We start from the raw sequence: 25957 nt of genomic DNA, 5'->3' as shown, positions 1-25957 counted from the left end.
GTGTGCCAAGCTTGTAGCGTCATACCCAAGAAGACTCAAAGCTGTAATCGCTGCCAAAGGTGCTTCAACATTGTACTGAGTAAAGGGTCTGAATACTTATGTAAATGTGATATTTCAGATAATTTCTTTTTATAAATCAGCAAAAATGTATAAAAACAGTTTTTGCTTTGTCATTGTGTGATATTGTGTGTAGATTGATGAGGAAAAACCCCAATTTCATCCATTTTAGAATAAGGCTGTACCGTAACAAAATGTTGAAAAAGTCAAGGGGTCTGAATCCTTTCCGAATGCACTGTATATTATGCTATGTATTACATTACATACACAGTAACACACAGTACCAGTCAAAAGTTTGGACACATCTACTCATTCAAGGGTTTATCTTTATTTTTTACTATTTTCTACATTGTACAATAATAGTGAAGACATCAAAACTATGAAATAACACATATATGTAGTGACCAAAAAAGTGTTAAACAATGTAAAATATATTTTAGATTTTAGATTCTTCAAAGTAGCCACCCTTTGCCTTGATGACAGCTTTGCACACTCTTGGCACTCTCTCAACCAGCTACATGAGGTAGTCACCTGGAATGCATTTCAATTAACAGGTGTGCCTTGTTAAGTTAATTTGTGAAATGTCTTTCCTTCCTAATGCATTTGAGCCAATCAGTTGTACTGAGACAAGGTAGGGTTGGTACAGAAGATAACCCTATCAAGTCCATATTATGGCAAGAACAGCTCAAAGAGCAAACCAAAGAGAAAAAATTGTCCATCATTACAACAGTCAGTCAGAAAAATGTCATAACTTTGAAAGTTTCTTCAAGTGCAGTCGCAAAAACCATCAAGCACTATTATGAAACTGGCCCTCACGAGGACCGCCACAGCAAAGGAAGACCCAGAGTTACCTCTGCTGCAGCAGATAAGTTTATTAGAGTTACCAGCCTCAGAAATTTCAGCCCAAATAAATGCTGCACAGAGTTCAAGTAACAGACACATCTCAGCATCAACTGTTCAGTGGAGACTGCATGAATCATGCCTTCATGGTCGAATTGCTGCTAAGAAACCACTACTAAAGGACACCAATAAGAAGAAGAGACTTGCTTGGGCCAAGAAACACACGCAATGGACATTAGACCCTTGAAATCTGTCCTTTGGTCTGATGAGTCCAAATTTGAGATTTTTGGTTTCAACCAAAAAGAGATGCAGAGTAGGTGAATGGGTGATCACCACAAGTGTGGTTCCTACATGAAGCATGGAGGAGGAGCTGTGATGGTGTGGGTGTGTTTTGCTGGTAACACTGTCTGTGATTTATTTTGAATTCAAGGCACACTTAACCAGTATGGCTACCACAACATTCTTCAGCGATACGCCAACACATTTGGTTTGCGCTTAGTGGGACTATCATTTGTTTTTCAACAGGACAATGACCCAACACACCTCCAGACTGTGTAAGGGCTATTTGACCAATAAGTAGAGTGATGGAGTGCTGCATCAGATGACCTGGCCTCCACAATCACCCGACCTCAACCCAATTGAGATGGTTTGCGATGAGAAGGAAAAACAGCCAACAAGTGCTCAGCATATGTGGGAACTCCTTTAAGACTGTTGAAAAATCATTCCAGGTGAAGCTGGTTGAGAGAATGCCAAGAGTGTGCAAAGCTGTCATCAAGGCAAAGGGTGGCTACTTTGAAGAATCTAAAATATAACATATTTTGATTTGTTTAACACTTTTTTGGTTACTACATGATTCCATATATGTTATTTCATAGTTTTGATGTCTTCACTATTATTATACAATGTAGAAAATAGTAAAAATACAGAAAAACCCTTGAATGAGTAGGTGTGTCCAAACTTTTAACTGGTACTGTATGTTGATGTTTCCTGTACCTCTACAATATGGGAAAACATCATTCCAGCTTCCTGTCTCCAGGCATTGGACATGCGATGAGCCAATCAGTTCGTAACCTTCCTCGCAGCTGAACACAACCTCACTTCCCATCAAGAAGTTACTGCCGTCCCGGTAACCGAACTCTGGTGCCCCCGGGTTCTCACACTTTACTGGCTCTAGATTGATAACATAAATACAGAGAAAAAAAACTACAAAGGTTTGGTACTGTAGCTACATACTGCACCTTGAAGCGCCAAAAGATATTCATGAATTCAAACATTTTGGTAAACTCTAGTTGTTTGATGATAAGGCATGAGAGGCATTGCTATACATTGATAAGGGGTTTTGAAGCTTGTGATATAACTAAGAAGAGTGTCATTGCTGAGGCTTTGAGAGTTTCCTGACCACAGGACCTGACCGGGGGAAACCTTGGGATCAGGTGGTATGGTCCGGGCCTACAGTATGCTACAGTACGTGTGTGTGTCTTTGTGTGTGTGTTACCTGTGCAGTTCTTCCCGTCTCCGGTGTAGGGGTAGATACAGGTGCAGGTATAAGAGCCATCTGTGTTCTGACAGCTGGCGTGTTCATCGCAGTCTGAGCCCAAAGCACACTCATCCACATCTGTATGAACACACATCGTCATTACACACTGCACTGTTTGAAAACATGTATTTATTAACATACACTAAATACGGTAGTTAGACAAAACATTAGGAACATCTTTCCATGACATACACACTACCATTAAAAAGTTTGGGGTCACTTAGAAATGTCCTTGTTTTTTAAAGAATCAGAAATACAGTGTAGACATTGTTAATGACTATTGTAGCTGGAAATGGCAGATAAAAAAAAAAGAATATCTACAAGTTCATTAGAGCGCCTAGTTGGAGAAACAGACGCCTCATAAGTCCTCAACTGCCAGCTTCATTAAATACTACCCGCAAAACACCAGTCTCAACGTCAACAGTGAAGAGGCTCTTCAGGGATGCTGCCCTTCTAGGCAGAGTTCCTCTGTCCAGTGTCTGTGTTCTTTTGCCCATCTTAATCTTTTATTTTTATTGGCCAGTCTGAGATATGGCTTTTTCTTTTCAACTCTGCCTAGAAGGCCAGCATCCTGGAGTCGCCTCTTCACTGTTGACGTTGAGACTGGTGTTTTGCGGGTACTATTAAATGAAGCTGCCAGTTGAGGACTTGTGAGGTGACTGTTTCTCAAACTAGACACTCTAACGTACTTGTTCTCTTGCTTAGTTGTGCACCGGGGCCTCCCACTCCTCATTCTATTCTGGTTAGAGCCCGTTTGCGCTGTTCTGTGAAGGGAGTAGTACACAGAGTTGTACGAGATCTTCAGTTTCTTGGCAATTTCTCGCATGGAATAGCATTCATTTCTCAGAACAAGAATAGACTGACGAGTTTCAGAAGAAAGTTCTTTGTTTCTAGCCATTTTGAGCCTGTAATCGAACCCACAAATGCTGATGCTCCAGATACTCAACTAGTCTAAATAAGGCCAGTTTTATTGCTTCTTTAATCAGTATAACAGTTTTCAGCTGTGCTAACATAATTGCAAAAGGGTTTTCTAATGATCAATTAGCCTTTTAAAATGATAAACTTGGATTACCTAACACAACGTGCCATTGGAACACAGGAGTGATGGATGCTAATAATGGGCCTCTCTACGCCTATGTAGATATTCCATTAAAAATCTGCTGTTTCCAGCTACAATAGTCATTTACAACATTAACAATGACTACACTGTATTTCTGATCAATTTGATGTTATTTTAATGGACAAAAAAATGTGTTTTTCTTTCAAAAACAAGGACATTTCTAAGGGACCCCAAACTTTTGAACGGTAGTGTACACTGACCAGGTGAATCCAGGTGAAAGCTATGAACCCTTATAGAGGTCACTTGTTATATCCACTTCAACCAGTGTAGATGAAGGGGCGAACACAGGTTAAAGAATCATTTTTAAACCTTGAGACAACTGAGACATGGAGGGTGAATGGACAAGACAAAACATTTTAGTGCCTATGAACGGGGTATGGTAGTAGGTGCCATGCGCACCATTTTGAGTTCGTCAAGAACTGTAACGCTGCTGGGTTTTTCACACTCAACAGTTTCCCGTGTGTATCAAGAATGGTCCACCACCGAAAAGACAGCCAGTCATCTTGACACAACTGTGGGAAGCATTGGAGTCAACATGGGTCAGCATCCCTATTGAACTCTTTCGACACCTTGTGGAGTCCATGCTCCGACAAATTGAGGCTAACGAATTGAGACAGTTCATAACATATATTCATCCAGTGTCTGAGTGTCAGTCTTACCCAGGCAGGCTGGTGGGTTTCCTCCCCACTTCCCACTGTTGGTACAGAGAACCTTGGCGTCCCCCAGCAGGTAAAAGCCAGGGTTACACTGGTACACCACAGTGCTGCCTGCGTGGTAGTCGGAACCCTGGAATAGACCATGCTCCAGGGGCCGAGGGGGACCACACGTCACTCCTATTCAGGTAAACAGGTAAATATACACAGGTTAGGTTTTGTGAATGTGTTCAATGGCTATGTTACTACGATTGTTACGATAATGAAGATGGTAGGCATTAACCCATATGTCACTCCTATAGATAGACAGTACACAGGTTATGATTTTATGATTTTTATTAGGATCCCCATTAGCCGACGCCAATGGCGACAGCTAGTCTTCCTGGGGTCCGACATATAACGAAAAAGACATTACAGACAAAAAGACATTACAGTTTACATACATTTAAAACATTAACATAGACATTACAGACACATATATATCAAATAAAAACAACTACAACTAAAGACACACAAATGAACACAAATAAAAACATAAACAATAGAACTAAAGAATAATAATGTGTTTGTGTGTGCATCTATCAGTTACACATACATGTGTACTTGCGCCATGAGGTGTTGCTTCATTTTTTATTTTTTTTAAACAAGGTTTGCTGTTCACTTGCGCTATATGAAATGGAAGGGAGTTCAATGCAACCATGGCTCTATATTATACTGTACGCTTTCTTGAATTTGTTCTGGATCTGGGGACTGTGAAGAGACCCCCGGTGGCATGTCTGGTGGGGTAAGTATGTCTGTCAGAGCGATATGTAAGTTGATAATACAGACAATTTGGAATTTTAAACACGTTAATATTTCTCACAAAAAAAAAAAAACGATTTATGCAGTCAATCGCTCTTCTACTTTGAGCTAAGAGAGACCGACATGTACACGGTTGACATTAGCCATCTGTGTACATTGAAGGGATAGATGTGCTGTTCTGAGCCAGCTGCAGATTTTCTAGGTCTTTCTTTGTAACACTTTACTATATCACCAGGCGGTAGTCAAGAATAGATCAAACTAGAGCCTGCAGGACTTGTTTGGTCGATTATGGGGTAAAGAATGCTGATCATCTCTTTATCGCAAACAGACCTCTCCCCATCTTTACAATAATTGAATCAATATGCCTTGGCCATGATAATTTACTGTCTAAGGAGACGCCAAGAATATTATTTCCCTCTACTTGCTCAACAGACACACCATTCATTACCAGATTCAGCTGAAGTCTCAAACTTAGTGAATGATTTGTACCAAATACAATGCTCTTAGTTTGAGAAATATGTAAAGCAACAACATATACATTTATTCCACTAACAGATTATGGTCAATAACATCAAAGGCTACACTACAGTCTAACAATACAGCTCTCACAATCTTCTTATGATCCATTTATTTTAGCCAATCATCAGTTATTTGTGTCAGTGCAGTACATGTTGAGTGCCCTTCTCTATAAGAATGCTGAAAGTCTGGTGTTAAATTGTTCACAGAGAGAAAGCTATGTATCTGGTCAAACACCATTTTTTCCCAACAGTTTGCTAAGAGCCGGCAGCAAGCTGATTGGTCGGCTGTTAGAACCAATAAAGGGTGCTTTACCACTCTTGGGTAGAGGAATGACTTTAGCTTCCTTCCAGGTCAGAGGACAAACAATTTTGCCGAGGATCAGATTAAAGATATGACAAACAGGAGTGGCAATATAGTCTGCTACCATCCTCAGTAGCTTTCCTTCTAATTTGTCAATACCAGGTGGTTTCTCATTATTGACGGACCACAATAATTCGTCCACCTCTTTTACACTAACTTCATAGAATTCAAAATGACAATGTTTTTCTTTCATTATTAGGTATTTTATACATGAATATGATAGCTCACCGTTTGTTGTTTGGCATTTCATGTCTGAGTTTGCCCACTTTGCCATTGAAATAGCCAGATAGGCAGACAGGCTCAATGGTTTTGTTGTGTGAATGCTTTCTGATGGTTATCCTCTATTACTGAGGTCATGCTGATGTATTTAGCTGACTCAAATGCAAACTCTGCTTTCTAATGCTTCTGTCTGTGTGTGTGTATGTGTGTGTGTGCTTGTCTGCGTGAGTGCGTGTACGCACGCATGCGCGTGTGTGTGTCGAGGTACATGGATGCATGTATGTGTGAATATAGTGTTAGGGTCTGTGTATGTGTAACCAATGGTCCCTCACGTTCACAGCGGGGCAGGGCGTGACTCCACTCTCCCTTGTTCTGACACTGAAGCAGCGGCTCCCCCACCAGGTAGAAGCCGGGATCACAGAACAGCTGCGTCTGAGAGCCGGGGCTGACAGCTGGACTGGACGCACGCAGGTGAGGCACAGCATTCTCTAGCAGGGGGCAGTCTGACACACAAACAAATGTAATTGAGGAGGAGAACGGAGAGGGTTAACGTTTCCTCTAGGCATGCGTTTATCACCCTAATGGTTAAGGTTAGGACTTTGCCAGAGTAAGCTGATCTTAGATCTGTCCCTCACCAGCACAGAATATGCAGTTGGGATTAGTCTTGACTCTCCCCACCACTCCATTGAGGAAGTCAGGCCACGCCAGGACGTTGCCTCTGATGTTGTTCCCCGGGCAGGTGTTGGCTAGTATTTTGATCTATGGACCCAGAGAAATATGGAGGTCATTTTATGCAACACACGTTTTTATATATGTTACACAGACATTTCAAACTTTTGCCACCCAGAGATGCTGGTTTATGTACTGTAGTTAGTCATGTAGCCTGGACAACAGTCTTCTGCTTGAGACTACTATTTTGTGTGACAATGAAAAACAAGTTGTTCTAAAGCAGAAACAGACTTAGTAACTAAGCTGGTCGTTATGTTTAGATAGTGATATACTAGCTACAGTTCTATTATGTGAGTCTGTAGTTCAGGTTGTAGAGCAGTAGCTAACACAGTTGGATTTGTGCGTCAGTGGGATTTACTTGCTGTGGGTCGAGAACCCGGTCCCAGATGTGGAGCTGGCTGAGGGACCCTACGAAGGACTCCACGGGGTTGAAGCCCTCGCCCCTCTGGTCCTGGTCCTGGCCCAGCACCAACGCCCCTCCACCTGGAGGGTAGAGGTCAAGGGTCAAAGGTTAACCACCTCTCTTGGTTTCTTCGGGTTCTGTGAAATGTGCCTTAAAACCCGACCTCACTGCTATTATTTCATTAAGACCTGCAAAATAGCATCATTCTACTTTTTGATATGCTAAACTGGGCCCCACTTAGAAACTATAAGCAGGCTACTAGGACATAAGGACACAATAAGCAGATACAAGATCAGGCTAAGGCACTACTGAAAATAGCACTACACCTGGGATGGTCAGCTGCGGTGCTGTGATGATATATAGATTGACAATAAACTGCTACTTTATTTTGAGCAGGCTGAGGATAGCGCCACACCTGGGATGTAGGAAACTACAATATATGCATGCAACTATGAATACAGTACGTCATGAGACTATGACACTAAGGTAATAGCTATGAGCAGGCTGAGGATAGCACTACACCTGGGATGGTGGTGCCCACTGACAGGCCTTTCCCTCCGTCCGAGGGGTTGCCATTGATATAGACCCTCCAGTCCCCGTCCCAGCTCCGCCATGACACGCCGATGTGGTGCCACTGACCCGTGTTGACCGCCGGGCAGTCTGTGATGCGCTCCTTACCGTTGACGTACAGGACCCACCTGGGGAAGAGGGAGGGAGCGAGAGACGGAGGCAGGGGGAGGCAGCAGAGAAAAGGAGAGAGACAGAAAATAATACTGTTTTGTATTGTGTTTTGTGAGGACCCCAAGAATAGTATAGCTGTGGGTAGTGTCTTATGACAACCTTAACATTTACGGGAAAGGGAACGTTGTGTGTGTGTCTGTGTGGGTGTGTGTGTGTGTCTGTGGCAGCACTGACCCGTTGTAGTCTATGAGCAGGAAGGCGTTGTCACTTCCCTCCACGGCGTAGGATATGGGCGTGCCGTAGTTGGTGGTGTCCGAAGACCTCATCCAGAAAGTACACGTGATCTCCGTCAGTGCCGGCATCATGCCGTCCATCATCACGTAACCATGGATACCTGACACCTCGAAGTCCAGGTTGAAGGATGTTGACATCTCTGAAGGAGTGAAAATGTTAAGGCCGGAAATGAAGATTATTAAGAGAAAGGTTTTCTAAGTAAATAAATGGAGCAGTTTCTGAGTCATTGAGGTTAGAAGGAGAGAAATATTTAGAGGCCAGAAATGGTTGACTACGAAAATGGATTTGGAAGTAATGGAGCAGTTGCTGATTCACATCAAATTGATATTGATCCAGAAAAGGGACCGGACCAATCCATTAGACTGTGAAATCTACCTTTTAGAAGGCAATTTCATTCAATTAGACATTCAGACTACTGGCTCCAATGGCTCCGATGAGTGCAGTAGTGAAGTGACCTGGAGAATTTACCGTTCTCCTTTCTGAAAACAGGAAAGCTCTCATTATGATAGCTCTGTGTGAAACTAACTAGGGGTTTCAGGAAGTGTACCTCCAAAATGGCACCCTGTTCCCTACATAGTACACTATGAAGACTAAAGAATAGGGTGCCATTTCTGACGCAGCCAACGTTTTACTTCCATAAATGTTCCTCTCTGAGACTGTGGTAAAAACACAAACTCCTCCACATCTCTCTCTCTCTCTCTCTCTCTCTCTCTCTCTCTCTCTCTCTCTCTCTCTCTTTCTCTCTCTCTCTCTCTCTCTCTCTCTCTCCATGGCATCTATACCTGTCTCACACCTGGTTCCGTTGAACCCAGGAGGGCAGCGGCAGGTGTAGGAGCCCAGTCCGTCCACACATGTGGCCCCGTTGATACAGGGGTTAGCCTGACACTCATCCACATCTACCTGACACAGCCTGCCCCGGTAGCCCTCCACACACTGGCACCTGGACACAGAGAGAGACCAGTACGTCATATATACCCGTGCAATACATTATGCACATTCAACGCAATGTTTAACCAATTTCATCCTAATGTGTCATATTTGATTAAAACAATTCCAGATGCTGTTTCTTGCACGCTAGCCTTCACTATCTTTCACTATTAAAAGCTCAACAAATTGTCTAGATTTAAATATTTGTTTATCCATGAAACACATCAACATGCAGATGAGTATGTTGGTAGGTGAAGTAAGATATGGCAACTTGGTTGACAGCAGTCAGTCATATTTTATTATATTTTTGATATAACCTTTATTTAACCAGGAAGTCCCATTAAGGGGTGAAGGCCTCTTTCCGCAAAGGGTTTTTATTACCTGAAGTTGTTGACGGCATCCCGACATGTCCCTCCGTTCTGACAGGGGGCGCTGTTACACTCGTCCACGTTGACCTCACAGCGGTCCCCAGAGTAGCCTGGGAGGCAGGTGCAGGAGTACCCCCCCTCCAGGTCGTCACACACACCCCCGTTCAGACACGGGCTGGACAGACACTCGTCTATCTCCAGCTCACAATGAGAACCTAGAAGAAGATCATGTTGTTGATCATAACGCCTTTTGCATGAATACAGGAGATCCCAATTAATTGCATTGTCGGCATTGAATGTTTGCTGCATAAACTGTAGCTGGCTTTTCATTGACGTTGCAAAAAAATGTGGTTTTCCTGGTTTTGCCTTTGCGGTAGTTGCATGAAATGTGGCCTTTGCTCGTTATGAATAAAGCTAACTGAAGTGCCCAAGGGGCCTGGTAAAGAGGTAGAGGGACCCCACCTGTGAAGCCATCAGCACAGCTGCAGGTGTACTGGTTGACCTCGTCCACACACACTCCTTCGTTCAAACAGGGGGAGGAGCTACACTCGTTCACCTCCGCCTCACACAGAGAACCTGGGACAGAGAAACGACAGTCCGTCATCAGGTCGGTTGCAGATGACCAGCACTAAATGCCCTAGGTCACAGTCTGCTTCTGCTGTAGCCAAGTCCTATGTCGTAGTCATGTTTGGCGAGGACTGATAGGACTGAGGTTTCTACAGAAAACAGACTGGTATCCAGGCTACTAAATGTCTAGGAGAGACAAGAAAATGAAAAGGAATGAAGTGGACGGGAGTGGAAACTGGGTACCAGACATTCATGATGTCCCCATACCTACAAAGCCTGGTCTGCACTGGCAGAGGAAGTCTCCCGTGCCGTCCTTACACAGACCCCCATTCTGACACGGTGCCGAGTCACACTCATCTATGTCACTCTCACACTTTGCCCCTGCAGGTAGAAATACATTTTCACAGCCTTATGGCGAGACAACTAACATTTGGTCCTAACTTTTCGTTGCTCTGATGAACATTGTTTTGACCGAAAGCGTACACATGACTAGAAGTTTGAATAGATGAAGAATGCATTCATGGGTATAGTTTACCTGTAAAACCAGGTAGACAGGTGCAGATGTAACCCGCCCCCACCTCCTCACACGTCCCCCTGTTCTGACACGGGTTCAAGAAACACTCATGGAAGACCTGGGGAGAGGAACAGTAATGTGGTTAGGAGTTATGTTTATGAACATGGAGTGTGAGAATTTCAGGACTAGGAGAGAAATGTATTCTTACACTCCATATTCAATAACCATGACCAGGCCTGGGTTCAAATACTTGAAAAAACATATTAAATACTTTGAGCATTTGCTTGAGTCTGCCTAGAGTGCAACAGGTGGGTGGGGTTTTCAGTTTTGGGTCCTTTCGATTGGTTTATTAAGGCAAGCTCAAAGGCTGCCACTGCATTTTGACCAATCTGATCAGATCTCTTGCCAATAATTGGGCAAAAGATCCAAATTGGGCTGCCTGTGTAAACGCAGCCAAACAGGCACAGAACGTATTTCAAGTATTTGAAACTCAGGTCAGATCATAACTCATAACTATAGTGCAGTCAAGTCAACCTGTCTGCTGTAAACCCCTTAAGGAGTCTCTTGAGGACATGGGTCAGTCAGTCTCACCTGGCTACTAGCCTGATAGCCCTGTGAAACCACCACCTCTGGAGCTGATGTCACACTCTCCTCCTTAGGCAGGAAACTAGAGCCAAAACCTGATGGAGAGATGGAGGGAGAGAGGGAGAGATGGGGGAGAGGGAGTGAGAGGGGGAGAGAGAAGAGGGGGAGGGAGGGAAGGAGTGACGAAGAGAGAAAAGGAAGGGAGGAAGGAAGGAAGGAAGGAAGGAAGGAAGGAAGGAAGGAAGGAAGGAAGGAAGGAAGGAAGGAAGGAAGGAAGGAAGGAAGGAAGGGAGAGAGAGAGAGAGAGAGAGAGAGAGAGAGAGAGAGAGAGAGAGAGATAGAGAAAAAAAGAAAGAAAGAAAGAGAGAGAGAGAGAGAGAGAGAGAGAGAGAGAAAGAGAAAAGAAAGAGAGACAGAGAAAAAAAGAAAGAGAGAATCAGAGAAGAAAGGAGAGAGAGAGTTTCCACTCGCCACCAAACTGGCAGACACTAACAAAGCTCATTTAGTCTGGTTGGCCACGTCTACCAGCCACCGTTTGTTCGCACCCTTAAGGCTTTTAATTCCTAGGTTATTTCCATTCAGTAGTCACATGACGAAATCATTTCCATTCTTTCCTGATCCTTTTTGCAAACCCTTTTCCATTCAGTGGCTCAGTCTCAAACAATGATGTATGTCTATGGTCTTAAATTATACACTGGTACCCATCTAGTGTCATTTTGACCAAAGCCATGTGTCAGTAGTCCTATGGGGGAATACTATAGGGAAATAAGGTGTTACTATAGTTCAGTTCAAACTTTATTGGAAATGATTTGGCTGCATATATAAGGAACAGGGTGTGATTTAGTGCACTACATAGAGAATAGTGTGTGATTTAGTGCACTACATAGAGAATAGTGTGTGATTTAGTGCACTACATAGGGAATAGTGTGTGATTATGTGCACTACATAGGGAATAGAGTGTGATTTTGTCCACTACATAGAGAATAGTGTGTGATTTAGTGCACTACATAGAGAATAGTGTGTGATTTAGTGCACTACATAGGGAATAGTGTGTGATTATGTGCACTACATAGGGAATAGAGTGTGATTTTGTCCACTACATAGAGAATAGTGTGTGATTTAGTGCACTACATAGAGAATAGTGTGTGATTTAGTGCACTACATAGAGAATAGTGTGTGATTTTGTGCACTACATAGAGAATAGTGTGTGATTTTGTGCACTATATGGGGAATATTGTGGGATTTGAGACAGTGTAGTGTAACGGTAACTCACTGGAGCAGTGCTGTATGGCGGTGGCCCCGGTGATTGTTGTGGTGCCGTAGAATGGGCAGGAGAGGCAATAGGAGCGGCCGTGGTCTGGCTGGTAGTAGTCTCTGGGACAGGGGTAGCAGGGGACCAGCCCTGTGCGAGAGAAATGACCTGCCAAACATGGAACTGGAGGGAGGGAGGGAGGGCTAGTGTCACTAATGAAAGTATAGAAGTGAGCACAGTAATCATATTTTTATGTTAGGTTGCTGAGTTCAGTCTGAATGTAAATGCAGTCATGTCTGTGTTTTCCCCTCCCCTCTTCACAGGGTCAGCGGTGAGTTCAGACTGTGACTCTCTCTCTCTCTCTCTCTCTCCTCCCTCTACATCAATCCTTCCCTCCTTCCCCCTCCCTCCCTCTCTCTCCTCCCTCCCTACATCACTCCTTCCCTCCTTCCCCCGCCCTCCCTCTCTCTCTCTCTCCTCCCTCCCTACATCACTCCTTCCCTCCCTCTCTCCCTCTCTCTCCTCCCTCCCTACATCACTCCTTCCCTCCTTCCCCCTCCCTCCCTCTCTCTCTCTCTCCTCCCTCCCTACATCACTCCTTCCCTCCCTCTCTCCCTCTCTCTCCTCCCTCCCTACATCACTCCTTCCCTCCTTCCCCCTCCCTCCCTCTCTCTCTCTCTCCTCCCTCCCTACATCACTCCTTCCTTCCTTCCCCCTCCCTCCATCCCCCCTCCCTCCCGCTCACCTCCACACTCAGCCATCTCCCTTGCCCCGCTGGTGACGGTGGAAGTCTCATCCGGACAGACCAGACACTCTCTGGATCCCAACCCAGGCTGGTAGTACCCCAGCGGGCACGACTCGCACGTCTCCAGCCCGTTCACAGAGTAACCTCCAGGCTTGCACTGCTCTGAAACACACCCATGGAAACACATACAATATAACATATACTAATAATGAGTTCATTGAGTTTATAACATTCAATATTATTTAGGAGTAACACCACCTGGTGGTATTACATTCATGAGGAATAGAGTTGACGATACAGTATTTTAGGACCAGGAGTTTTCCTTGTCAGATCCAACTAGTTACTGGGACCAGGAGTTTTCCTGGTCAGGTCCAACTAGTTACTGGGACAGGGAGTTTTCCTGGTCAGGTCCAACTAGTTACTGGGACAGGGAGTTTTCCTGGTCAGATCCAGGTAGTTACTGGGACCAGGAGTTTTCCTGGTCAGTTCACATGGCCCTGTGTACAGTATTACCAATGTATGAGTGTCCACCTGAGGACCTTGTCCATGTGTTTTAACCTTGTCCAGGGGCCAGTGTTTTACCTTTGCACTCGTCCTGGTTGCGTGCGTGGAGGTAGGCTGTGGAGGATCCATCGGGACAGGTCTTACACTCCATCTGACCCTCCTGGTCCTGGTAGGAACCCAGCCAGCAACTCTCACACTCTGCGTACTCCAGGGAGTAGTAGGTACCCACTGGACACTGGACTAGAACACATAAAAACACACATTATAAGCACACATATTTACACATTACCACATACAACCACACACAACCAGAGAATAGTTAGCAGGTCCCTACCGGACACTGGACTGGAACCTCCAGCAACACATAGGACAGTGTAAGGCCAAACATTAATTCATTAATCCATTCATCCATTCATTCATTCATTCATTCATCCATTCATTCATTCATTCATTCATTCATTCATTCATTCATTCATTCATTCATTCATTCACCCATCCATTCATTCATTCATTCATGCATTCATTCATCCATCCATTCATTCATTCATTCATCCATTCATTCATTCATTCATTCATGCATGCATTCATTCATTCATCCATTCATTCATCCATTCATTCATTCGTTCATTCATTTGTACACTGTGAACCTGGAGACCACGCTGCGTAGACCTACTGTACGGTGTGTATCTCATGGCCCACTACTCACCACACATCCTCCCCTTCAGTACAGACCCAGGTCGACAGAACAGAGAGGCCCTCTTGCTCTCCAGGGACTTGGGGTCAGCCACCACGATCATCTCAGACGACACGTGATAGGATGACAGCGGTTGCTTGGCCAGCGTCCGCTTCAGGCGATTGGTCAGCTGCTCCAGGATCCGCAGCAGGCGCTTCTGATTGGCTACCTCCACTGAGTCGTTCCTGGACGAGGGCTGCGGGATGCTTGCTGGGAGAATGGACACAGCTCAAAGGACGGGACTCGAAACAACAACACAAACAAATTCAAGTGCACAAGTTCATTTTGTTTATGTTGACCGTGCCACCAGCCTACCTGTGATGTTGAAGAATATCTGTATCTTGTGGTCTCTGGAGGTGATCTTACGGTGCCTTTTGCTGCGGTAGTGGGAGGTTCCCGTCCTGGCACTACCATCCTGCTGCATAGGGGTTCGCGGGCTATCCGTAGCGAAGCCCGAGTCAAAGTAGGCGTAGTCCTGACCGCTCTGGGGTCCCAAGTTACTGCTCCATCCTCCTGGGCCTTGGAGAGGAAGAGGGAGATGGAGAGGGGCGGGAGAGGGGAGAGAGAGGGGAGGGAAGGGGAGGGAGAGGAGAGGGGAAGGAAGGGAGAGGGGGTTATGAAGAGCAATGGTTAGGAAATACTGTACATACATCTCAAGGCCCTACTGCTTGTACAGTACATTCTTGTAGTTGGGACAATACGTTTTTACAGATCTAACCAGGGAAGAAACCCTATAACAAGGTCACATGATCACGTGGTTAGGTGGTCAGGGAAAACTCCCGGTCAGATAGCATATGAAGGTCTTACCGATGGCGAATCCATTCTCATAGTCGTAGTTGTACTCCAGACAGTGGCCTTGGGATATCACCTCTAACTTGCAGGCAACATCATCGTGACTGCAGATGGTCGGGAGCTATGGATACAATTGAGAGAGAAATGAAACATATACAATGTGTGTGTGTGTGTGTGTGTGTGTGTGTGTGTGTGTGTGTGTGTGTGTGTGTGTGTGTGTGTGTGTGTGTGTGTGTGTGTGTGTGTGTGTGTACTCCTTTGTTGATTTGATTTGTGTTCTCACCATGTCTCTTAGTTTAGTGTTGAACTCCCCAGTGAAGGACTTGACCAGGTCCAGGTCATCACAGCGAGAGGCTTTGAACAGCATCTCAAAGGGCTTGAACCCATGGTTGGCAATACGGTTCACTGAGAGTACGGACAGGACACGCGCATGCACGCACACACACGCACACACGCGCATGCACGCACACACACACACACACACACAGTCAGAATTTCAATCATGCGTAGTATGTATGTACACATAATACTGTAACTGTAACATAAGAGGAGAAAAGAGAAGATGGGACAAAAGATGAATAGAAAATGGATGGAAGCTATGTATCCCAAATGGAACCCATACCCATAACCAGAGCCCAAAGACCAGAGCACAAAGACCAGAGCACAAAGACCAGAGCACAAAGACCAGAGCACAAAGACCAGAGCAGAAAGGCCAGAGACAAGAGTCCAAAGACCAGAGCCCAAAGACCAGAGCCCAAAGACTAGAGTCAAGAGCCCAAAGACCAAGCCCAAAGACAAGAGCCCAAAGACCAGAGACAAGAGCCCAAAGACCAGAGCCCAAAGACCAAAGACTAAAGACCAGAACCTAAAGACCAAAGACCAGAGCCCAAAGACCAGAGACAAGAGCCCAAAGACCAGAGACAAGAGCCCAAAGACCAGAGCCCAAAGACCAGAGCCCGAAGACCAGAGCCCAAAGATCAGAGACAAGAGCCCAAAGACCAGAGCCCAAAGATCAGAGCCCAAAGTAGTACACTACTGTATATAGTGAATAGGGTTCCATTTGGGATGCACCTATGACTAAGGTCACTCACAGGAGCAGTCGGGTCTGTCGGGCGAGTGTGGCGGCTCCCACACTCCGTTGTTGGCACAGAAGTAGCTGTGGACAGTCTGCTGTGTGAAGCTGTATCCAGCGTTACAGTACAGAGTACAGTTGACCCCGTCCTCTTCATCAGAACAGGCGAACCCCCCGTTCACTGGTGCAAATGGTTGCTCACAAGTAGACCCTGGGACATAATAAAGACACACAGGGTTTTATGGGTAGTGTAGTTATGGGGCTGGCTTGATTATATTGAATTAAAAAAAGCAAGAACAAACTCCTATTTGTTGCGTGTGCACCCTGTCTCTACATTGATGAGTAATGTGGTACAAGAAGGAGGAAGGAAGAACTGTGGATAGCAAAGGAGCAGTACAGTACCAAACAAGTGATTTGAGATCTATCACAAAATAGCAAATCTCTCCAAATGAAACATTGTGTTACAAAATGAATATGACATAAAACATGAATATTTAAATATCCCTTCAGTTTCCCAAGAAGTCTAATGAAGATCTAGTCCTTGTAACGCCAAAATACAGCAAAGACACAGAATACAGTAATCTAGTAAACTCTAGTAAACTCTGTTAAACTCTAGTAAACTCTACTTCCTGTTACCTTGTACTGTGATGGTGAGGTCACAGGTGCGATTGTTGCCTGCCTGGTCGGCAGCTGTGTAGCTCACCACCGTCTCTCCCACAGAGAAGAGAGAGCTGGGTGTGTGGGTGGTGGACACACTCAGACGCCCACCTGGGAATGGTACACACCACAACAACAACAATAACCAACACTTACATACATACTGTACAGAAGCCAAAATGATATCACAGACCTGTCTACGTGCCAGTTGCTACAAACATCTTTGGACTCATAAATTTCAAAAATGAACGTATAAATGCCTCATGAGCTTAGTTCAACTTTCGTACCCCATCAGAACCCAAAATATACGCTTTTTTTTTTACTCCAATATTGGTAAACAAAGTAAATGTAAACAAACACTCTATAGCCTCCAAAACATGGTTAAAACTCTAATTTTGATAGCATGGATGGTTGGTCCGTGCATCCATCGCTCTGTCTACTGTATGAATTTGAGAGTGGTTTCACTTCTCCAGCGCCATCCATAAGGTTTTTGACAAAACAGGGGCGGGGATTATTATTTGTTATTGTTTTAACTGCTGATTGATGCTTTAAAGCAATGACAAACTACAAACAGTGTACTTCCTTATAATTTCTTAGAGCAAGGATTTAAATCATTGGTTGAACGCAACATTCCCACAATCAAGTCCAAAATCATTATTCTGAGTTACTGTTTAGCAGTGTTCAAGGCGTATACAGTATATTTCCTCAAAAGTGAATCGCACTTCTGGAACAGGCCATCAGAGGGCAGTGTTGGGTTACCAGTTAGTATACATAGCAGAATGAGTAACTGTAGGGTGAAGTTTCCCCAAAGTACAGATCTAGGATCAGCTTCCCTCCAATCATAACCTTAACCATCAGTGAGGAAAATGTCATACTGACCCAAGATCAACGTCTAGGGGCAACGTCACCCTACTCCAAATGAGTCAGTCTAGTCCTGGTAAACCATATAAGTTCTAATAAATCAGGGCATGTTGACACATGAAAACGTCTGGCTGGTCTCTCTCTGGGCATCACATGGCACCAGAATAATCATCATCATCATCATCATCAACTGGGCAGCCTGAGGGTAATTGCTACCAGCTGAAGGGATGGATAGGTTGGAGAGATAGAGGAGAGAGTTGGAAAGAGGGAGAGAGATAAAGAGAAGGAGGGGGAGAAAGAGAGAGAGAGAGAGAGAGAGTAGAAAGAAGTGGGATCTCCAAACAAGCTGTCTTATTATATTCCTCTCCCATGGACACACACACACTTTAAATACTTTTTTTGAATCCACCAATCAAATGTACAAAAAAAAGTATCCAAACATTTCAAGTGCACGGCACTCGAGGGTGCAGAAAGCACCTCCTTCCCCAAACAGCTAGCCTGCCCACGTCAGCTGAAACAGAGCAGTACCTAGCCAATTGCTTTGCCCAAGTTTTTGTCAGGCCCGCAATCTGGAAGCCACGCACTGCAAGCCTGTGTACGTGGCCGAGACTGCCAAATATCAGCCCCACCAGCTTGCACCTCCACCCGAGGCTGTCCCAGCGTGCCTTGAGGGGCTGGTATTTAAGCAGCTTCGCGGCAAAGGCCTGCTCCATGTAGACGTCCAATGAGCAGCCCACTTCCAAAATGGGCCCCTCCCCCTGGCCTCCCCCACAACAACAATATGTTGTGTATTTATCTGAACTAAAATGCATAAAATGTGTCACACACACACACACACACACACACACACACTAACACAGACAGTAGAGAGGAGAGACATTCTCATTCCAGCCAGGCTGACAAGTCTGGCTGAGTGGTATCCTGGCCGTGTCTCCCCAGCCAGACAGTCTCTAATTAAATAGAACCCAGGCAGCACTAGGGACAAGTGCGTGTGTGTGAAGCGGTGGGTTGTGGGGGGGGGGGGGGGGGGGGGGCGGAGGAATCAGGGTGTGGGCCTGATGGAAAAACAAAACATGCTGACGTTGGATCAACGTCGCAGTGACGTCGTCGCGCCACCTCAGTTAAAAACCACCATGTGGTTACTTCTGTTTGTTGAAGGCATATCGTGTGTGGACCTTGGCAGGAAGGTTAGTACGTGTGTGTACTGTATGTGTCTGAGTATAAGTCTGAGTCTGAGTGTGTGTGTGCGTTCATGCGTGTATATACTACGTGTGTGTGTGTGTGTGTGTGTGTGTGTGTGTGTGTGTGTGTGTGTGTGTGTCTGTGTCTGTGTGTCTGTGTGTGTGTCTGTGTGTGTCTCTGTCTGTGTGTGTGTGTGTGTGTGTGTGTGTGTGTGTGTGTGTGTGTGTGTGTGTGTGTGTGTGTGTGTGTGTGTGTGTGTGTGTGTGTGTGTGTAAGCTCCCAGCAGGACAGTGATCTAAAGAGAGTGATATACAGATATACAGAGAGTCATGGTGTAGTGATGGTATAGTATCTGTTAACAGGGCTGATGTTTGGGGATGTTCTGTCTGTCTGTGAGCTAGCCAGGGGGAGAGGTCCACTATTAACATCACTCTATGACGTGTGCGTGTGTGTGTTCTCTATGATGCCGTGGCATTCGCAATGACCTGCTGGGTACAGTACAGTACAGTATGTGTCACACTCCTGGAGTTCTACCTGTAGAACTGTAATGCACAGAATGTGTCACTGAAATTCTGAGCACCATCATATAATTAACTATAGAGAGAAGAAGAGGCAGTGGATGATGATGTAAAACGACTGTATTTCTACCACAGTATATTTCTCTATACAGTAAATACGCTACATACATACAAAAGGAGTTGGTCCTCTTTTGCTGCTATAACAGCCTCCACTCTTCTGGGAAGGCTTTCCAATAGATGTTGGAACATTGCTGCGGGGACTTGCTTCTATTCAGACACAAGAGCATTAGTGAGGTCGGGCACTGATGTTGGGCGATTAGGCCTGGCTCACAATTCATCCCAAATGTGTTCGATTGAGGTCTGGGCTCTGTGCAGGCCAGTCAAGTTCTTCCACACCGATCTCGACAAACCATTTCTGTATGGACCTTGCTTTGTGCACGGGCGCATTGTCATGCTGAAACAGGAAAGGTCCTTCCCCAAACTGTTGCCACAAAGTTGGAACACAGAATCATCTAGAATGCCATTGTATGCTGCAGCGTTAAAATTTCCCTTCACTGGAACTAAGGGGCCTAGCCCGAACCATGAAAAACAGCCCCAGACCATTATTCCTCCTCCACCAAACTTTACAGTTGGCACTATGCATTGGGGCAGGTAGCGTTCTCTCGGCATCCGCCAAACCCAGATTCGTCCATTGGACTGCCAGATGGTGAAGTGTGATTCATCACTACACAGAACGTATTTCCATTGCTCCAATGGCGGCAACTTTACGTCACTCCAGCTGATGATTGGCATTGCGCATGGTGATCTTAGGCTTGTGTGTGGCTGCTTGGCCATGGAAACCCATGTCATGAAGCTACCGACGAACAGTTCTTGTGCTGAGTGTTGCAACCGAGGACAGACAATTTTTACGTGCGACGCGCTTCAGCCCTTGGCGGTCCCGTTCTATGAGCTTGTGTGGCCTATCACTTCACTTTGTTACTCCTAGATGTTTCCACTTCACAATAACAGCACTTACAGTTGACTGAGGCAGCTCTAGCAGGGAAGAAATTTGATGAACTGACTTGTTGGAAAGGTGGCATCCTATGACGTTGCCACGTTGAAAGTCACTGAGCTCTTCAGTACGGGCCATTCTACTGCCAATGTTTGTCTATGATTGCATGGCTGTGCACTCGATTTTTACACCTGTCAGCAACGGGTGTGGCTGAAATAGCCAAATCCACTCATTTGAAGATTTGAAGGGGTGTCCACATACTTTTGGCCATGTAGTGTACCTGTATCTCTCAGATGTCTGAAGTGAAGTGAACTGCACCCCTCTTTAATAGCATGGCAATGACAATAACATCTGTACCACACCCTTGTCTGTCTGTCTGGTTCCCACCATTCTATTGTCACACACACACACACACACATACTCAGACACACAAACACACACACACATTATTTCCCACCGTCTCCTTTTTCCAATCACCCGACGGAAAAGACCCTGTTTAACCATTAGTCCCCTCTGGAGAGAGAGAGAGAGAGAAAGAGAGAGAGAAGAGGGATCTCCACAAGCTGGAAGAGGAAGAGGTGCAGTCTGGGATACCGCATACCTGAGTTGTCGGAAAACTGCGGCACCTCCCAAACGACGGCCGTCTGCATGTCTGTGGCCTGGAAAGTGGGTGGCGACCTGCACCTGTCAATCACAGGGGGCTCCGTATCTAGGAAGGAACACAATCACCGTTGTTAGGGAAGGAACAAAGCTTGACAATGACAACCAAGTATGCACAACACATTTAGAAGAGGTAAAGAAGGACATTTCATGGCCACCTGAATGTTGGATTTTGATTTAGTGTTTAGCATTGTAGCTATGTTAAATTAGAACTACTAACATATTAGCAGTAGTAATATTCCTAAAATAGGATAACAATACAATGTAACCCTATGTTAAACTATGCTACGTTATATAGTCTTAGTGGTATACGCTGTTTTCAAGGGCACCAGTTAAACATGTGTGTGTAATAAAAACAACACTGCATTTCTTCATAATAGCACATGGAAATGTTCACGGCTTACCGCAGTGCTTTTCCCCCTTGAGTTCTGAGGGTATCAAGTGTGTGACACTGGACACCCTTATTTTTCACACGTTGTGCACTTGAGTTTGCTTGGCACCTGTGACCACTGTGTAGACGAGTTATTTAGCCAGACGCTTTTATCCAAAGTGACTTACAGTAAACACGTGTTTAATACTGTATGTGCGGCCCATGAGGGGATCGAACCCACAACTCCGGAGTTTCAAGAACCAACTGAGTCATTGGAAACAGGAACTACCACAAGTATTTCCTGAAAACGGAACCTGATCAGGAAAAACTCTTGTCAGCTAATTAAAAGCTACAGTATAACTACGGCCTGTAGCCTATAACTAGGGCCTGGAGTTTTTCCTTTTCCTGGGTCAGGTCATGTGGTCAGGAAAAATCAGGGCCACAATCTCAACTACATGTTTCACATTGGTTTTGTTTTGTTGTGTTGTTTTATGATGTGGTCGGGATGTGGTTCTAATATGTGGTTGTGATCTGATGGTTGGTTGTGATGTGGTTATGAGGTGGATGTGGCTGTAATCTGACCTCACCTATGACAGTGACAGTGAAGGTACAGTTAGCCTGGTTCCCAGCACGGTCTGTAGCTACATAGGTGATCCTCTCCTCTCCTATGGGGAACAGCTGGGGAGGGGTGTACACAGGTTTCACCTGGACCAGGACCTAGAGGGAAGAGGTCAGAGGTATTTGATTTTTTTATTTGATTTATTAGGATCCCCATTAGCCGACACCAATGGCGACAGCTAGTCCTACCGGGGTCTGACACAAAACGAAAAATACATTACAGACAAAAGACTTTACAATTGACATTCATTTAAAAACATTAACTTTGAGTGGGTGTGTGTGCATCTATCAGTTACACATACAGTACCAGTCAAAAGTTTGGACACACCTACTCATTCAAGGGTTTTTCTTTATTTTTTACTATTTTCTACATTGTAGAATAATAGTGAAGACATCAAAACTATGAAATTACACATATGGAATCATATAGTAACCAAAAAAGTGTTAAACTAATCAAAATATATTTGAGATTTTAGATTCTTGATGACCGCTTTGCACACTCTTTTGACTGATACTGTACATGCCAGTAAATACACACAACAAGTAGGTTACATGCGGGAGAGGCGTTGTGCCGTGAGGTATTGCTTTATTTGTTTTTTGAAATCAGGTTTGCTGTTCGCTTTCATTATATAAGATGGCTCTGTATAATACTGTATCTTTCCTTGAATTTGTTCTGTGAAAAGACCCCTGGTGGCATGTCTGGTGGGGTAAGTGTATGTGTCAGTGCTGTGTGTAAGCTGACTATGCAAACAATTTAGAATTTCCAACACATTAATGTTTCTTATAAAAACAAGAAGGGAGGCAGTCAGTCTTTCCTTAACTCTTAGCCAAGAGAGACTGGCACGCATAGTATTAATATAAACCCTCTGATTACAATGAAGAGCAAGACATGTCGCTCCGTTCTGGTTCAGCTGCAGCTTAACTAGGCCTTTCTTTGCAGCACTTGACCATATGACTGGACAATAATCAAGAGAAGATAAAGCTAGAGCATGCAGGACTTGCTTTATGGAGTGTGGTGTCAAAAAAGCTGAGCATCTCTTTATTACGGACAGACCTCTCCCCATCTTTACAACCATTGAATCTATATGTTTTAACCATGACAGTTTACAGTCTAAAGTAACACCAAGTAATTTCGTCTCTTCAACTTGTTCAACAGCCACACCATTCATTACCAGATTCAGGTCTAGAATTTAGACATTTTAGGGAATGATTCGTACCAAATACAATGCTCTTAGTTTAATAGATGTTCAGGACCAGTTTATTACTGGCCACCTATTCCAAAACAGACTGCAACTCTTTGTTAAGGGTTTCAGTGACTTCATTAGCTGTGGTTGCTGATGAGTATATAGTTGAATCATCAGCATACATAGACACACATGCTTTGTTTAATGCCAGTGGCAGGTCATTGGTAAAAATAAAAGAGTAGAGGGCCTAGAGAGCTGCCCTGCGGTACACCACATTTGACATGTTTGACATTAGAGAACCTTTCATTAAAGAAAACCCTCTGAGTTCTTTTCGATACATAGCTCTGAATCTACGATTTGGCAGAGGTTCAAAAGCCATAACACATACGTTTTCTCAACAACAGGTTATGATCAATGATATCAAAGGCTGCACTGAAATATAACAGTACAGCTTCCACAATCTTCTTATTATCAATTTCTTTCAACCAATCATCAGTCATTTGTGTCAGTGCAGTACATGTTGAATGCCCTTCTGTACAAGCATGCTGAAAGTCTGTTGTTAATTTGTTTACAGGAAATAGCATTGTATTTGGTAGGGGTCAGTGGTCAAAAGAACACCGTTACCATTCAATTACTCAATAAACACTGACAGGTTTAGTTCCTCTACAGTATTCTTCCTTCCTTGGAAGTTTTTCCTTGTTCCTTGACACTGTGCTACTGTTTGCTCTTTGGGGTTTAGGACTGGGTTGATGTTTTTCACCTTGTGACTCTTTGTGAAAAGCTGTTCACAAAAAAAGATTAATGATGTAAACTCAGCAAAAAAAGAAACGCCCCTTTTTCAGGATCCTGTCTTTCAAAGATAATTCGTAAAAATCCAAATAAATTCACATATCTTCATTGTAAAGGGTTTAAACACTGTTTCCCATGCTTGTTCAATGAACCATAAACAATTAATGAACATGCACCTGTGGAATGGTTGTTAAGACATTAACAGCTTACAGACGGTAGGCAATTAAAGTCACAGTTATGAAAACTTAGGACACTAAAGAGGCCTTTCTACTGACTCTGAAAAACACCAAAAGAAAGATGCCCAGGCTCCCTGCTCATCTGCGTGAATGTGCCTTAGGCATGCTGAAAGGAGGCATGAGGACTGCAGATGTGGCCAGGGCAATGAATTGCAATGTCCATACTGTGAGAAGGCCTAAAAAAGCACTACAGGGAGACAGGATGGACAGCTGATCGTCCTCGCAATGGCAGACCACGTGTAACAACACCTGCACAGGATCGGTACATCCGGACATCCCACCTGCGGGACAGGTACAGGATGACAACCACAACTGCCCGAGTTATACCAGGAACGCACAATCCTTCCATCAGTGCTCAGACTGTCCGCAATAGGCTGAGAGAGGCTGGACTGAGGGCTTGTAGGCCTGTTGTAAGGCAGGTCCTCACCAGACATCACCGGCAACAACGTTGTTTATCGTCGAAGTAATGAGCGTTACACCGAGGCCTGTACTCTGGAGCGGGATCGATTTGGAGGTGGACGGTCCGTCATGGTCTGGGGCGGTGTGTCACAGCATCATTGGACTGAGCTTGTTGTCATTGCAGGTCATTCTGACATGACCCTCCAGCATGCCAATGCCAATGCCACCAGCCATACTGCTCGTTCTGTGCGTGATTTCCTGCAAGACAGGAATGTCAATGTTCTGCCATGGCCAGAGAAGAGCCCGGATCTCAATCCCATTGAGCACGTCTGGGACCTGTTGGATCGGAGGGTGAGGGCTAGGGTCATTCCCCCCAGAAATGTCCGGGAACTTGCAGGTGCCTTGGTGGAAGAGCGGGGTAACATCTCACAGCAAGAACTGGCAAATCTGGTGCAGTCCATGAGGAGGAGATGCACTGCAGTACTTAATGCAGCTGGTGGCCACACCAGATACTGACTGTTACTTTTGACTCCCCCTTTTTTCAGGGACACATTATTCCATTTCTGTTAGTCACATGTCTGTGGAACTTGTTCAGTTTACGTCTCAGTTGTTGAATCTTGTTATGTTCATACAAATATTTACACATGTTAAGTTTGCTGGGGAAAAAAACGCAGTTGACAGTGAGAGGACGTTTCTTTTTTTGCTGAGTTTAGATGCAGAAAGCAAACAGCATGGTGGGTAAATTTCCGTAATAACTAAGAGGGTTGAAGCGCGAGGCTCCACTTCTCCCCTGTTTTGGTCCCCTGGCAACCAGGCTGTAACAGTGTGAAGCAAACCCATGCACAGATACAGTGTGTGACCGTGTGAGAGAGAAGTCTTGCATCTCGCTCTTCTCAATATCTGCGGTGCTGCTCGTGGCAACCTTTTACCTCAGGACAGGTACGTATGCAAACACTAGCATCCCCTGGAGGAGAAAAGAGACAGCCCTCTCCTCACCTCCTGCCCAGAGTTGTCAGTAGCAGTGGGCACGTTCCAGCTGATGTTGGCAGTGCCACGCCTCTCGTCCGTCTCTGCCACCACGTCTCTGGGGCACTGGACCCAAGGGGGCTCTGAGTCTGGATGGAGTGAGAAAACAAAACGACAGATGAAAGGCAGAGATGGAGAGGTTGAGAAAATAAACAACAAATAAATGACAGTCTTAAGTATTCGAGGGGACGAAG

At 44.8% G+C, this 25957-nt stretch overlaps 1 protein-coding gene across 2 annotated transcripts in view; it reads right to left on the bottom strand.

Annotated features, from left to right (window-relative positions):
• Positions 1-25957, bottom strand: part of svep1 (sushi, von Willebrand factor type A, EGF and pentraxin domain containing 1) — a 132391-nt gene that overhangs the window by 26371 nt on the left and 80063 nt on the right. For both annotated transcript variants that reach the window (XM_014207038.3, XM_014207037.3), the window contains exons 8-33: positions 25734-25852; positions 22099-22228; positions 21083-21190; positions 16909-17040; positions 16292-16483; positions 15484-15605; positions 15216-15321; positions 14724-14927; positions 14382-14618; positions 13754-13915; positions 13172-13333; positions 12448-12609; positions 11181-11269; positions 10611-10707; positions 10343-10456; positions 9971-10084; positions 9522-9723; positions 8996-9153; positions 8154-8352; positions 7761-7936; positions 7194-7318; positions 6742-6865; positions 6439-6609; positions 4214-4387; positions 2393-2512; positions 1891-2067 (exon numbers count right to left, since the gene is read on the bottom strand). In XM_014207038.3, the coding sequence (XP_014062513.3) occupies positions 1891-2067; positions 2393-2512; positions 4214-4387; positions 6439-6609; positions 6742-6865; positions 7194-7318; positions 7761-7936; positions 8154-8352; positions 8996-9153; positions 9522-9723; positions 9971-10084; positions 10343-10456; positions 10611-10707; positions 11181-11269; positions 12448-12609; positions 13172-13333; positions 13754-13915; positions 14382-14618; positions 14724-14927; positions 15216-15321; positions 15484-15605; positions 16292-16483; positions 16909-17040; positions 21083-21190; positions 22099-22228; positions 25734-25852 (3876 nt within the window). The remainder of the gene's footprint in view (positions 1-1890; positions 2068-2392; positions 2513-4213; positions 4388-6438; positions 6610-6741; positions 6866-7193; positions 7319-7760; positions 7937-8153; positions 8353-8995; positions 9154-9521; positions 9724-9970; positions 10085-10342; positions 10457-10610; positions 10708-11180; positions 11270-12447; positions 12610-13171; positions 13334-13753; positions 13916-14381; positions 14619-14723; positions 14928-15215; positions 15322-15483; positions 15606-16291; positions 16484-16908; positions 17041-21082; positions 21191-22098; positions 22229-25733; positions 25853-25957) is intronic.

Source organism: Salmo salar, chromosome 07 (assembly GCF_965601325.2).
Source record: "Salmo salar chromosome 07, fSalSal1, whole genome shotgun sequence".
Classification (NCBI taxonomy): domain Eukaryota; kingdom Metazoa; phylum Chordata; class Actinopteri; order Salmoniformes; family Salmonidae; genus Salmo; species Salmo salar.
The sequence above is the reverse complement of the archived record's forward strand: the minus strand, read 5'-3'. Positions and strand labels throughout refer to the sequence as shown.